We start from the raw sequence: 16,124 nt of genomic DNA, 5'->3' as shown, positions 1-16,124 counted from the left end.
TCAAAAGGAAAAGGCTCATCGCAACGGACACACACCCTCCAAACACCCTAAACACCTTAACAACCCAACATAAAAGACTAGAGCTAGTGACGACGAACAAGTTAAGGAGCTTAAAATAGAAATTAAAAATAAATTTTACATTAAAAGTATAACTTTTGCAACTTTTAAGACATTGAATGCACAAGTTTCAAGAAAAACTTTCAGCATTAGCCTTCTTAACTTATGCCCAAGGGCACAAGTTAACATTTCCCATAAACAAATCATTTCTAACTTGAACGGCTTAAGATTAATTCCGAAAATGTCTTTGAATGATTAATAACTTGAGCGGATTAAAGGTATCAAAGGTGCCTTGGCTTATCAAATTTGAGGACAACTACTGATACCAACAATCTCAGATTAATACCCTGTTCTTCCATCTCTCAACGCTCAAGAAAAAACGTTACAATAGGATTGTTACTCTCCAAAAATAGAACGATTCTTAGATTTATGAAGAGGGTGATTAAAAAAAGTGTGTTTCCATTTACTATTAAAATCTTTATCTTTGCTCAGGTTATGTTTGGCCTCCTTTCATTACCAATAATGTTGATGATCGGTGAAGGATAATGAGGTAACCTCATTGAGGTTCAGTATGCTTTTGTTGAACTATCGGTAAATAGTTTTCATCCTATTTTATTCAAAAGAAACTTTAACACTTTGGATTGTGCTACTAATCAGGGGCGGAGCCACCACCCGACTCGCCCGGGCTCAATCGATATTTTCTTTATATTAGGTTCAACCCAATAGCCCATTTACCCAGTTAAAATAAAAAAATTGGGCAAACTCAATATTTTCACACGCGCGCGCACAAGAATTCCTGACTCTATAATTTTAGCCCAAGCTCTATAAAATTCCTGGCTCCGCCACTGCTACTAATTGAAATTTGGCTCGGGTGTTAAGAGTCCCACATCAGATAGGAGTTGGTCTGACAATATGTTTATAAGTGGGGGCAATCCTCACCGCACATGCCGGTTTTGTGGGGTTGTATTAGGCCCAACCACATTTTCTAAGATGGTATCAGAGCCTCTTCAAGATCCATTGGGCCACCTGCTATCAGGTTTCCGTTATCGGGTCACCCACCATTTGTGTTCATGAACCAAGCCCAATAGTGTTGGTCGTGAGGGGATGTGTTAAGAGTCCCACGTCGGATAGGAATTGGCCTGACAACGTGTTTATAAGTGGGGGCAATCCTCACCTCACAAGCCGGTTTTGTGGGGTTGTGTTAAGCCCAACCACATTTTCTAAGATCGGGGGTGTTTCTCAAATCTGGAAAAGATCAATGACATAAACATAACTCTAACCGTTCTCATCTTAAGGCTGAAGCTCGTTTTAAAGTGAAACGATTTAGCCTCATCGCTATATATATGTAATGTTATCTATAAATTATTTTCAAAGGTTGTAGCTCAAATTTTAAGACTTCCTTAAAAAAAAATTAAATTTTAAGACTTATTAGCAAAAGATCTAACGGCTCGCATTCTTTGTCATTTGGGTTGCCTTGATGTTGTTGGTTAGAATTCATTTTTAAGATGAATAAGTGGAGTGTCCGAGATTCGAACTTCAATCCCTATATATAATAACAATGCATTGTCCTTGTTAACTGAACTGTGCATGCTCGCAGGAACTTCCCACCTCTAATTTTAATTCTCGTTAATGAAATGTTCGAGTGTTTGGAGTAAAAATTAGTAGTTCTACGATAATGCAATAATACAAACTCTGCTAGAAAATTGCCACATACGGACGTTAACCTTTAGCCATAGTACTGGTAAAAAAAAAAAAAAAAACTCCTTTAGCCATAGCAGTTTACGTCGTGGGTGTAGGTGTAACATACATATGCAATTAAAACTGTGGGTCTACGAGCTAGATGTTTTCCTCAATTCATTTTCGCTTTTGTTTTACTTTTCATTTTCTTTTAAATTGTTCAAACTTCGTTAACAATTTTGTGTATGGTATTATTCTATATTTATTTCACTTCCACTAATTTGACTATGGAAATTTTTTGCCTAGTTTCCTAACAACATGCAAGTCCTTTAAATGTTAATTGAGTATCTTTTTGACATGCAAAGTCCTTTAGATGTAGATAATTTTTCTTTTGTAGTTTTATTATAATAGGAAACAAGATAAACATTGATGGTGGGAACTGGAAACACTAGAGTGATATGCTCAAGCACATGAAGCATGAAACACATACAAGGGCCAGTGCAGGTTAATTTCAAAAACAAGGATCGAGTTTTGTGTGGATCGATTGATCTAAAGAAAATATCGCCATATTTTAACATCTGCCAAGGAAGTTATTAAGGTCGAAGAAACATTCCTGTAATCACCAAGACTATATCCTTTTCTTGGTAAACAAAGGGAAGTTCCATTATTCAAAAAGCTTAATGCATCATACATATACTAAATATCATTGAACATGAAGTGGCAATGACTTATTAAGTGTGTTACATCAGAAATTGAAATAGCATTTTATTTTAACTATTAAAATTATGCATCATATTTAGCGACTCTTGGCCTGCGTTCAAAATCCTTTGCGAACTCGTCATCTTTCTCTTTTTAAGCTGAAATAATGGGTCTTGGTTCAAAATCTTTGGTTGCTTTCTCTTTTTCCTTAGTGTCAACTTCATTGTTTCCGTAAGCTGAAATGTTGGGTCTTGGTTCAAAATCTTTGATAACTTTATTCGTTTTACTATTATCAATGGCATTGTCTCCATAAGCTGAAATATTTGGTCTTGGTTGGAAATCGTCAACTGGTTTCTTCATTTTATTAGCATCAATGACATTGTCTCCATAAGCTGAAATGTCGGGTCTTGGCTCAAAATCGTTGGTGACTCCCTTCTTTTCCTTAAGAATTCTTCTCTTTACCCAAACCGTTTCGCTCATTCCCAAAGTAAATGTCCAAAATACCCCTACGCATGTTAACTCACGCAGCATAAGTTAACTTGCGCTAGTGTTAAATTTGCGTGAGTTAATTCACGCTGCGTGACTTAAGTTACGCAAAAAAAAAAAACACTAAAACCCAACGTGAGTTAACTCACGCTAGTTATAAGTCTGCAAAAATCACATTGAAATCCCAACGTGAGTTAACTCACGTTGGTTTTCATGGCTAGTGGGCAACAAATATAAGACAGTGATATTGCATTAAGCGGCACAATTAGATTAACAGTTTGAATCCCTTAATTTTCTTACATGATTCAGTCTCGCAATCACTGTCTTCTGGCTGTGCTAGAGGGGTAGGTGTAATTACATCTTATCTTATATATGTTAATATCTTAAATGAATTTTGATAAAGTGTATGGCCGAATAGTAGTATATATTGTTATGACAAACTACTACCAATGAAAGTGTATGGCCGAATAGGAGTATATCTTGTTGTTGCCCACTACCCATGACATCTGTTGCCCACTAACCATGACATGATTTTATCAAATGATTTCAATCATGTGGTCCCTACCATGAATGAATGTACTACTACTACCACTACCATGAATGGATGTACTAGTAGCAATGAAAGAAACCAACGTGAGTTAACTCACATTGGGATTCAATGTGATTTTTGCAAACTTATAACTAGCGTGAGTTAACTCACGTTGGGTTTCAGTGTTTTTTTTTTTGTGTAACTTAAGTCACGCCGCGTAACTTAAGTCACGCAGCGTGAGTTAACATGCGTAAATTTAACACTAGCGTGAGTTAACATGCGTAGGGGTATTTTGGACATTTACTTTGGGTATGAGCGAAACGGTTTGGGTAAAGAGCAGTATTCTTTCCTTAACATCAATGTCATTGTCTCCATAAGCTGAAATGTTGGGTCTTGGTTCAAAATCTTTGACTTGTTGTTTCTTCATTTCATCAACATCAATGGCATTGTCTCCATAAGTTGAAATGTTTGGTCTTGATTCAAAATCTTCGACTGGTTTCTTCATTTCATCAGCATCAATGACATTGTCTCCATAAGCTGAAATGTTTGGTCTTGGTTTAAAATCTTTATTTTTTTTAACATCAATGTCATTTTCTCCATAAGTTGAAATGTTTGGTCTTGGTTGGAAATCTTCAACTAGTTTCTTCATTTTATTATCATCAATGACATTGTCTCCATAAGCTGAAATGTTGGGTCTTGGCTCAAAATCGTTGGTGGCTCCCTTATTTTCCTTAACGTCAATGTCATTGTCTCCATAAGCTGAAACGTTGGGTCTTGGTTCAAAATCTTTGACTGGTTTCTTCATTTCATCAGCATCAATGGCATTGTCTCCATAAGCTGAAATATTAGGTCTAAGTTCAATATCTTTAGTGACTCCATTCTTTTCCTTTACATCAGGGACAAAATGTCACATCTTAATTCGTTCATTTTGTGAACAATTCTCTTTATTTAATTCTTGAACAAACATCATGGCCCCTACTAGAAATTAATATTAAATTAGCAATAAGAATTTAGAAGAAAAAAATATGTTAAAAATTTAGGAATTTTTGTTTTCTCTAGTTTTATAATTAAATTTAATGATGAGATAATTAAATAGATATTTTAATATTCTCAGCTCTACTTTTAATCGTTTGTTCTATTTTTTTCTGGCAGTATGCATCAATTAATATAATGAGAATTTTTTTCAAGGAGTTAATATAATGAGAATAAATACCAGTAGATGGATATTTCACAAAGTTGGTATACCGAGTGGTCGATCAATTTTGCTTTACCGAAATGATTGAAATCTTTCAATTATTTGTCTGCTCTTTTTGCGACCATAACCAAATTAGTTTGTTGGCTTGCACAATTAGGCAAATAATTTTTAATCACCTAAAACTAATATACCACTAGAAAAAGAAATGTTAAGATATGTCTTTTTTTTTTTTAAGCAAAACTAAGATATGTCTTTAGAGTCCATATGTTAATATACCAAAAATAAAAATTATGTATTTAAACATTTTAGCTTCTTCAAAAAAAAACTATGTATTTAAAATTGTGTTAATTTATTTATCAAAAAGTTGAAATTATTTTTTATAAATAAATACTTATTATTTGTGGAGTCAAAAAATACACGTTAAAGGAGGTGACTAACACCAACGGTGGACATGCATGATTTAGCTACTTGAGGAGGATTTTCAAGGAGCGCCTTTTGGAGCAATTAGAGGCGGACAATGAGGGTGATGTGGTTCTGGCGCGGAAGTTGCGGGAGCAGGCTCTCCACATATATTTGCTCTTCTTGGTGGGTATCACACTCTTAACTGACAAGAGTGCCTACTATGTGGATGTTGCTTATCTGAAGTACTTTAGAGACCTGGGAGCTTGTGGTTGGTTATGCATGGGGAGCTGATGCACTTGCACACTTGTACAGGGAGCTTAACAATGTCTCCCATTACAATACCAAGCATATGTCATGTTACTTGTCTCTGTTGCAGGTATAAATAAATTAGTATGTATGTTTATTCATCTGTATGTATTGATTGTATGTATATTTACATGTGGTTGTCTTTGTTGCAGGCTTGGGTGTATCAGCACTTTAGGGTTACGGAAATCAAGGATGTATAATGAAGATATCGGGATCGTCAGCATCCACACACCATGATGTTTGTACCGCTCAGGGGTATGTCTGCACTAGTCGAGTACAGAGACCATCTGGATCAATTGGATCTGGGTGGTGTATTCATGACCCCATATGCTGACCACCGTGATCTATGTATGCTCGAGTCTGTCAACCTTTACTAAGGATGGTTGAGATTAAGGTATCTGCAAGGTAAGATATCTGTCGGAGTGGGTGCTTCGCCAGTTTGGGTATATGCAGACCATCCACAGATCTTCAAATGACAGTGCATATGTTCATATCACCTTAAGTCAGATCAGCTACCGCTACGCGAGCCTTGCTGATCATTAGTTGACCCCTCGACAGTTGGGGCAACCTGCTATTCAGGGTGTGAAGGTGGACGAGGGCTGCTTCAGATGGTTTTATCTCATCTCTCATCCGCGCAGGATTCTTCCAAACCAGGATGGTCATATCCCGAGGCCATCAGAGTAGGAAGCCCTTGATGAGACTGTTGTTTAGGAGGACGGAGAGCAGGGGCACTTGGAGCTGATAGGAAGGTTGGGCCATATCAGAGACCATGTATGTGTTGTGATGTCCAGTGGTGTGATTGCGCAAGGGTCTCCTCAATGGGTTCTAAGCGATTTTGGCCCCTGTTTTGGGACACATGATGTCTTCTAAGCGATTTTGCAACATTTTCTAAAGTTATAGGGTAAAATTGTTTTTTTTAGGGGGTCAAAATCACAACTTTTAAGAAGTCAAGAGGTTAAAAATGCATTTAAACCTAAAAATAAATAATTAGATAATCTCACAAGTATTTGATATTTCCATATTTTAGTTAATGGATTTTGTATTTTCTTAATGTTCGGAATCTTTTATTCATTTTTTGTCTGGTCTTTTTCTAACCCTAATAACAAATGAGTGTCGTGGCCTTGAATTGAACAATTATTACTGTCACAAATGTTTAGGTGAGTATAGTCTCCACCACATATGCTTACGACCCACAATTAGGGGTGGGAACAGGTCAGGCCGTCCGACAGGGGCCTATGACCTAGTATATTTAAAGCCTAACTCGGCCCAGCTCGTTTATTAACAAGGCCAGGCTCAAGCTTTTTATAAGGCCTATTTAATTAAACAGGTCAGGCTAAGGCTTGCAAAAAAGCCTATTAAGCCCATCAGGCCGGCCTATTAAGCTTTTCATGTATAATATATCTTCCATTTATTGATATTTTTGAAGTTTTTTTCATAAACACAAGCTTTCATATGATTGGTTATTTAGTAGCTGATATATTGGTGTGATTAGACCTTCGTAAGAATTCATTATTTAGTAGCGAGCATATTTGTGTGCTTTAAGCCTTAATAAGTTTTAGCCTATTTAGGAGTAGGCTTACATGTGTTACCAGGTCTTAGCATAAAATAGGCTTTCAGGCTTCATCAGGCCTTTAAAAAGGCCAGACCAGGCCTCGAAAATCAGCCTATGACGGGTAATAGGTCAGGCTCAGACCTATAATTTTTTGAAGTAGGTCAGACTTAGGTCTTTCAAAGCCCGGCCCCGCATAGCCCATTTACACCCCTACCCACAACAAACTAATTTGGCTAGCTCTCAATTCTTGGTGGTATTAGACTGTCACACATGTCTTGGTGCACCATAGCCATCGCAACAGTGGGACTAAGTTTTGCCTCCACCACATATGCTTCCGACATACTGCAAAATTATTTTTGTTGGAACTGAAAAATAAATGAATATCTCTCCTATATTCATCAACATTGTATATTCTGTTCAAAAAAATAAATAAAACATTGTGAATATACACACGATGTTGGAGTATAGTGTCGGTTTTTAAGTGTCTAACTAATAAGCTATTATTTAATCTGTCCAAATTCGTACCTTTTTTTGCTAAAATAAATTTAGGGTGAAAGGATGGTATCCTAATTTAAGATAGAGATGATTTTTGGACTCAAATAATACTTACAAATGCATTATTTATATCTCTTAAATACATTAACAGAACTCGAATCTTAACTTTCAAATTTAAGATATATCTTTTACCACTGGACCAAGGCTTTTATTTAAATTTATCGTATCTTTAGGGAGGAAGAGAAAACATTAATTTATAAAGAGGCATATAATGACCTAAAACAACATATATAATTATTTTTATCCATTTGGCAGAACATAACAAATAATAGTACCCTATTTTATTGACTCTTATTGCTATTTTTAGAAAAGAAAAGGTAGAAAACAACGGACCTTTTTATAAAACAGGATTCCGGAAAATCATAGGATCCAAGTGGACCATTTGGCTTTTCCTGAAAAATAAGGGTCTTATTAACGAGTGTTTTCAGGACACTCTTTAAACATCCTAAATTAAGTAATTATTCTTTAAAAATATCAAACTTTTCAATTTTCAATGTATTTTATTACTCAAACTTTCATAAAAAATTACCATTTAAAATCCCGAGGATACTAGTTAACATTTCCCAAAAAATAAAAAGTGGACAATAGGTAGGCTTCCGTAAAAAAAAAAAAAAAATGAACACTTTCTTTACTCACAAAGAAAAACTTAGACCATAATGGTATGAGAATGTCTTTTCCCACGGTGACACTTTACGCGTCCTTCAAAATTTTAAAAATGTTTTTGGCCATTTTTTTGAAAAAAAATTGTGGAAAAATGTTTTTTTTTTCACGAATTCAAATTTTAAAATCCGAAAAATAAGTATTTCGGATTTTATAATCTGAACACCCTATATATACTCTATTTTGAGGTATGTATTGAGGGGAGTTCGAATTATAAAATCAGAAAGTGCTTATTTTTTCAGATTATAAAATCCAAACACACATTCACATTCTTGTGCCAAAAAATCATGGGAAAAACAGATTCGAATTAGATAATATGAACTGTATAAACACAAAGATTGAATTTGTTTGTGACATGGAAAGCCACTCTAGGAAGCATTCTAACCTACTGCGCTTCAGTGTGTTTCTTATGTTTCAAATCATTGTTACTTGTTCTCGCTGTGTCCTAGTTGAAAATTCGGTTTTCATGATACTTCACTGGATTACTCTGAAATTTGTCCAGAAGATCAAGGAACATGACTCCCTTAGAAGAACTTTTTATAGGACTCCGCTCCTCAAAATCTAAAATTCTATTGTTTATGCGAAATTTTTCATTTTTAATTTTTTTTCATATTCCAAGAAAAATCCGAAAAATTTTACTTTAGTTTTATTTGATTTTAAGAATTTTTTTGCTGCTACTTTTATATATTTTTTATTTTATGTTAGGTTTTGTTATATTTTACTCTTTTTTTGTGTGTGTGGTTTTGAAAAACAAAACTCACAACTGCTGAAATGGGAGGATGTATTGATTGGTACTTATATATAAGCATATTTCAGATTATATGACTCAAGTTTTTTTTTTTTTGTTAAGATTATAGATCCAAACGAGGGTATTTTAGTCAAAACAGAGGGCACGTGAGAAAAATATTGAAGTTGACGTCAAAAAAAATATTAAAGTTAAAATTTGAAAACATATTCTTTCCAACAATTCATTTTCAGTTGAAATTTATCAATCATTTGAGTTCAATTGTTTGGTTATATATAATTAATTTGATTGGCTGATTAAAAAATTTATTTCATCATACCTATAGTCGAGGAAGATAAAACATTTGTTTATGGGTGCAAAATATGTCGATTAAGTTATCAAAAAGAAAGTTGGGGACCAATGGCATTCTTTTCAAGTCGAAGGTTGGGAAGGTTACGTGCTTGTAAAAAAATTTTAAGATGATAAAAAATAGGGTAAAATATGCTTTTCGTCCCTGTAATTAGGGGGCATTTGAATTTTCGTCCCTGAGCTTACTAATCCTCCCATCTTGTCCCTGTAATTATTAATCATTTGAGATTTCATCCTAATTACAAAATTTTGCTGAGGTGGAGGGTAATTAGTGACGTGGCATCTGTTTAATGATTTTTTGTCAGGACACGTCATCAGAGGGCCGGGGAAATGACATTTTTGCCCTTAATGAACCTGGGCTCGCGCGCAATGACCATTTTGCCCCTGCCTCCATCTTTTCTTCTTTCCCTCTTCTCCTTCTTCTCTGTCGAACTGGGAAAACTCTTCTTCCTCCAACTCTTCTTCTCCATACAAGCCTCCAACTCAATCCAGCTAATTACAACAATCTCTTATATTTGTAACTCCACTTAATTCACCATCCCTTTCACACTACACCAAGAAAAATCAAAACTAAAAGAAATAAAAAATAAAAACAGAAAAGAAAATGTAAGAAAAGAAGAAGAAAACGAAGGAAAAAAAATAAACAAAAGGGAAGAAAAGTAGTTTGAAGCATAGATCATTGATCTCCATTTTACTTCACCACAAAGCTCAATTACTCAAACCACAATTCAATCCTCCAAAGCTATATCTCATCAGTACTTATTTTTTTGAATAATCTCATAAGTACTTCACAGAGCAAGTATTTGTTTATTCTCCGTTTGGTTTCTCAGAAAACGAGATGCATTGAAAAAGAAAGTCCTGAGGAGTATGGTTGTTGAAGACGGAAGAGATTTATAACTCCGTTCCGTTAAGGTGCATTTATCAAATCTAAAAAGAGTTTGAATTTTCACCAGATTTGAACAAAATCTGAAACCGCGATTCCCATCTCAAAACTTCTAGAATAATCAATTTTCTTCACAATCGCTTATTTCGTAGAACGAAATGCTGCGTTTAAAAGCATTTCGTCCTTCCAGCGATAAAATCGTTAAGATCCAATTGCATCCAACGCATCCATGGATGGTTACTGCTGATGATTCGGATCGAGTTTCTGTTTGGAACTGGGAACACCGTCAGGTAAACTTGCTTCATTTTTCGTTTTGGTTTTCGATTTTTCTGTTGTTTTGTTTTGATTGAAGCTTTTTTTCAGGTGATTTATGAGTTGAAAGCTGGTGGAGTTGATGAACGACGGTTAGTCGGCGCAAAATTGGAGAAGCTTGCTGAGGGAGAAAGAGGTATAACTTGAAAATTGTAACTGTGAATTCTCAAATATAGCATTCGTAATTGTTACACACTTGGCGATTGTTTGGATGGAGAAGAAGAGTTGGAGGAAGAAGAGTTTTCCCAGTTCGACAGAGAAGAAGGAGAAGAGGGAAAGAAGAAAAGATGGAGGCAGGGGCAAAATGGTCATTGCGCGCGAGCCCAGGTTCATTAAGGGCAAAAATGTCATTTCCCCGGCCCTCTGATGACGTGTCCTGACAAAAAATCATTAAACAGATGCCACGTCACTAATTACCCTCCACCTCAGCAAAATTTTGTAATTAGGATGAAATCTCAAATGATTAATAATTACAGGGACAAGATGGGAGGATTAGTAAGCTCAGGGACGAAAATTCAAATGTCCCCTAATTACAGGGACGAAAAGCATATTTTACCCTAAAAAATACTAGTTTTGACAAATTGACACCAAAATCACACTCAGAACTTGGTAGGTCAACTTAAAAGGATAAAGTAACGAATATCTTCCCTTGGTTGAAGGAATGAGATTCTAAATTCTTTCACGAAACTATGTCTACCAGACGACGCTTGAATTCTATTATCTCCATTAATGCAATGGTGTTCAGGTGGAAGACATTGATAATGTTAGAAAGGTTGTGTATAATCATTTAGCAACTCAGTTTGAGAAGGATATAACTATGCAACCTTGAGTGGACGATTTTAATTTCATAATGATTATTGTTTTGGATGTAGGAGAATTAGTGAAACAGTTCGGTGTATATTGTAAAAGTTTTAAAACTCCAGAGCTGAATGGGGTGAATTTTGGATTTCTCACCAAGCTTTTTTTGAAACAAGCTTTTTATTTTTTGAAAGAAGAAAATATATCAATTCATCGCCAACATACATACATATACATATATATATATATATATATATATATATATATATATATATATATTTTTTTTTTTTGAAGGAAAGAAACTTATATCATTTCATTACTTAAAATGTGTTCAATACAATCTGGTATATCTACCAAAATTTGGAAACTAGCTGAGGATGTGGCCGCCTTAGCTAATCTATGGGCTGCCTCATTTGCTTGTCTCCTCACAAACTCAACACTAGAGTTGACATAGTACTGTTCAAAGATAGTTTTACAATTGTGAATAATCATCCCAAATTCTGTAACATCCTGATGTGCAGATGAAAAACTATCCACCACTTTTTTAGCATCAAGCTCAAAATCGATAGGTCCTAATTGTAAGTGATGAGCCCATTCTAAAGCTGATAATAGTCCAAGAGCTTCGCCGACGTGTACCTCACAGACTGGAGTAAACCATTCAGTTTTTGCCAAAACAAAAGTGCCTGTATCATCCCTTATACAAACTCCTATTCCCACTCTATTAGAAAGTTGGGAGAAAGAAGCATCAATATTGCACTTAAATCTTCCTTCAGCTGGTTTGATCCATTTCACAGTTCCTTCTTGTCGTAGATGTGAACAAGATGTATTACAAATCCTACGTGCATCTTGCCAATCATGAAGCATAACTTTTGCTCTCTCAACAACATAAACTGGAGCATCAATTACCTCATTCCACACTCTATTGTTCCTTTGTTTCCATATACTCCACAACACACAACAAAATAAATCTGCATCATCCTTAGATAAATCCTGTAATGCTTTGAAGATAATATTCTTGCTATCCAGATCTTGTTGTAGCAAAATAGAAATAGATGAAAAGAAAGGAAGCATACTCCAAACATTTAAGCTGCTTGGACATTGAAAAAATAAATGAAGTGTATCCTCATTGCTCACCGTACACAGTGTACAATTCATAGGGCATGTGACTCCTTTATCTTTTAGACGTACACGAGTTGGTAAGCAATTCCTACAAATTCTCCAAATAAAATTTTTTACCTTTGGAGGAATCTTGAGCTTCCAAATTAGATTCCAAGAGCCTTGTACCTTGAAATGGGATGTATCAAGTAATTCTTGCACACAAAAACGGTATGCACTACGAACAGAGTATTCGCCATGATTTTCTTTTTTCCAGATGAGTCGATCTTCTGTCACTGATGGGTAGAGCGGTGTCTTCACTATATGTTCAACCACCTGGTGATCGAAAATTGACTGCAGGAAAGGTAAATTCCATTCCTTGCGGTCATGTAGCATGCAATCTGAGACTCTTAGATCAGCTAGAGGGAAATCTCCATCAGCATGTGTGATAAGTGTAATATCATTTGCAATCCACTTGTTATACCAAACTGAGATATCATCACCATCGCCTATCCTCCATCTGCTTCCAGCTTTTAGAATAAATTTAGAGTTACATATGCTTCGCCATACAAAGCTAGGCTTATGTCCTAAAGTCGACTCAAAGAAATTGCACCTGGGATAATATTTTGCCTTGTAAAGTCTAGCTACCAAAGAATCAGGATTTGTCATAAGTCTCCAGCCCTGTTTTCCTAACATAGCTAGATTAAAGGTAGGTAGATTTTTAAAACTCATACCTCCATCATTCTTGTGCATAGACAATTTATCCCAAGAAAGCCAGTTAATACCTCTACTTTGACCTCCCGAATGGCCCCACCAAAAGGAATTCATCATTCTTTCAATTTCATCACAAAGAGAGACAGGGAGAGTGAACAAACTCATAAAGTAGGTAGGGATAGATTGAAGCACGGATTTGATGAGAACTTCACGACCGGCTTTTGAAAGACTTTTACTACTCCATGAATTTATCTTCTTCCAGATTCTATCTTTAATAAAGCTGAAAGTGGATTTTTTGCTCCTGCCTATCATTGAAGGGAGCCCCAAATATTTGCCAGTACCTAAAACAGCCTGTACACCCAAAATGTTTGCAATATTATTATGATCTGTAGTTAGAACATTTCTACTACAAAAAATCTCTGATTTTTGGAGGTTCACTGCCTGACCAGAAGCTCTCTCATAGGTAGATAAAATGGCTCGCATTTTAATTGCTTGGTCCACATTGGCTCTAAAAAAGAGGAAACAATCATCAGCAAATAAGAGGTGAGATATAATTGGAGCATTATTACAAATTTTGACACCATTGATTTCACCCCTCGCTTCAGCTTTTCGAATAAGAGCAGAAAGACCTTCAGCACAAATAATAAACAAATATGGGGATAATGGGTCTCCTTGTCTCAAACCTCTTCCTGGGATGATTTGACTTGTGGCATTACCATTAACAAGCACAGAGTAATCCACTGTTTCAACACACATCATAATCCATTTAACCCATTGATCAGAAAACCCCATTTTTGTCATAACCCCTCGAAGGTAACTCCAATCAATCCTGTCATAAGCTTTGCTAATATCAAGTTTTAAAGCAACATCCCCTTTCTTACCTTTAACCTTTGATTTCATGTAGTGAATTATTTCAATAGCAGCCATGGCATTATCTAAGATAGACCTCCCAGGCACAAAGGCTGATTGACTATCTGAGATGCATTTATCCAATACTAATTTCAACCTGTTTGCTAAAACTTTAGCAACAATCTTATAAATCACATTACACAAAGCAATAGGCCTCCAATCCTTCATTGAGACTTGGGAGTCTCCTTTTGGGATAAGAACAATATTAGTCATATTCAGGTTAGAGGGAAAGGTACCTGTCGAAAGCCACTCACAACATTGAGAAAAAATTTCTTCTCCACAACTTCCCCAAAATTTCTGAAAAAAACCAGGATTGAATCCATCTGGTCCTGGACATTTATCCGGCTTCATAGAAAAAATGGCCTCTTTGAATTCATCTATCACAAAAGGTTATGTCAACAAAGTGTTGTCTTCCAAAGATATAGATTCATGAATGACATCAATAACCGGTTGAATGTCGCTGTTTTGAGCTTGAAATAGATCAACAAAGTAATCACGTGCAACCTCACAAAGTTTGTCTTCATCAGAGACGCGATTATTGTTGACATCAATGAGAGAAGTAATACGGTTCACTTTCCTCCTTGAGGAGGCTGCAGCATGAAAGAATTTAGTATTGAGGTCTCCGTCTCGTAGCCAATGTGTTTTAGCGCGTTGACGCCAAAAAGCATCTTCTTGCACAAGAAGTTGATTCATTCGATTCCTGAGAGAATTAAAAGAATTGATATTGTCACAATCCACTTGACCCCGCATGACATCAAGTTTCTTACGACAATCATCAATGTCTCGTCAGAATTGTTGAAAATGATTTCTATTCCAACTCAAGAGATCCATTGCACACATATCCAACTTATCACCAATTGGTTGAGCACCATAACCACTCCATTTTTCTTTAACATAATTGCTGAAATCAGGATCAAGGAGCCAAGCATTCTCGAATTTGAATCGTGATTGCATTCTTCTGCCTCTTATACCTGGTTCGCAAAGCAACATAATGGGATAGTGATCTGAAGATGGCGCAGGCAGGTTTTCTAAAATTGCATTTGGGAAGAGATTTCTCCAAGCATCAGTAGCCAAAGCACGATCAAGTCTTTCTTCAACTGCTCTAACCGTACCAAGGCTTTTGAACCAAGTATAAGCATACCCTTCCATATGAACATCTACAAGGCCCGCATCTTGCACAGCTCTACGAAAACCACTTATTAACCAGTTAGCCCTCTCATTCCTTCCTTTCTTTTCATTTGGCGAAAGAATGTCATTAAAATCACCCAAAATGCACCAAGGCAAGCTAGAGGTATTTGACAGTTGTCGTAAAAATTGCCAAGCATCTTTCCTTCTACTATTTTCTGGAAAACCATAATAACCAGTTAAACGCCATTTTCCTTTAATGATATCCACCACTTCAGCATCTATATGATTATTTGAGTAACTTGTAATGGAACAATTAATTGTAGATTTCCAAAATAACACAAAACCTCCACTACGACCTTGTCGGTTGACAGTAAAACAAAAATCAAACCCGAGAGCATATCTTAATTCCTCTGTTTTATTAGAAGTTGTGATAGTCTCACATAAGTAGAGGATATCTGGTTTATAAACTCGTACTATGTACTTCAACCTAGGAACTGTATGCGGGCTGCCTACACCCCTACAATTCCAACTGATAATTTTCATGACTTATGGTTGGGCTGAAGTTTAGGTCACGGTGTTGCATCATTTTCCTCAAACACAAGATTATTCTTAACAGACATGACAATAAATATAATACTCAAGCAAATCTTGTACTAGTATCAACGGAATAAGGTTCAATTGCACAAAGCACAACAAAGCTAATTGAAAAACCAATTTACAGTCACTGAAACAAAATCGATTAGATTGAGGACAATCAATCGAAACAACCTGACTCCCACTAAAGGACAGAATTAGGAAGGGACCTTAGGAGAGAACTCAATATTATAGATAAACTGACAAACAAAATTGAAAATGAGGAAACTTCAAAGAAGACAATTCATCGAACAGTTTAGAGGCATATATGGAAAATGAGGAAACTTCAAAGAGACAATTCATCAAACAGTTTAGAGGCATCTATGGAAAATTGACAAAACCGAACAAATTGATGACATTGGTATTAAAAACTATAGATTGAGAACATTGAAAGTTACCTAATTACGACTCAGAAAGATTGGTAATGGAACCTTATTCTGT

At 35.7% G+C, this 16,124-nt stretch overlaps 2 protein-coding genes across 2 annotated transcripts; both read right to left on the bottom strand.

The window, feature by feature from the left end:
* Positions 1–2,584: 2,584 nt before the first annotated feature.
* Positions 2,585–4,352, bottom strand: LOC146943144 (uncharacterized; the record flags this gene model as incomplete). The annotated part of the gene is made up of 2 exons (XM_085750084.1): positions 2,585–2,889; positions 3,804–4,352. Coding segments are annotated over 2 exons (852 nt in total), but the record flags the coding sequence as incomplete, so codon positions are not given.
* Positions 4,353–14,312: 9,960 nt separating this feature from the next.
* LOC146943143 (uncharacterized) lies at positions 14,313–15,593 on the bottom strand. Its single transcript, XM_085750083.1, has 2 exons — positions 14,761–15,593; positions 14,313–14,622 (listed from the first exon to the last, which is right to left on the bottom strand). The coding sequence occupies exons 1-2, from the start codon at positions 15,591–15,593 to the stop codon at positions 14,313–14,315; spliced, it is 1,143 nt and encodes a 380-aa protein (XP_085606209.1).
* Positions 15,594–16,124: the final 531 nt, after the last annotated feature.

This window comes from Medicago sativa, chromosome 3 (assembly GCF_051527215.1).
Source record: "Medicago sativa cultivar Bolivia chromosome 3, Bolivia_mono, whole genome shotgun sequence".
NCBI classification, from domain to species: Eukaryota; Viridiplantae; Streptophyta; class Magnoliopsida; order Fabales; family Fabaceae; genus Medicago; species Medicago sativa.
Note: the sequence above shows the minus strand (reverse complement) of the source record. Positions and strands in the feature narration are given on the sequence as shown.

Coding starts and splice junctions, on each gene's coding strand:
- LOC146943143 (XM_085750083.1), bottom strand. CDS start 15,593: ATGAAAATTATCAGTTGGAATTGTAGGGGTGTAGGCAGCCCGCATACA. Junction 14,623..14,760: donor ATTGGTGATAAGTTGGATAT/GTGTGCAATGGA, acceptor TAATTCTCTCAG/GAATCGAATGAATCAACTTC.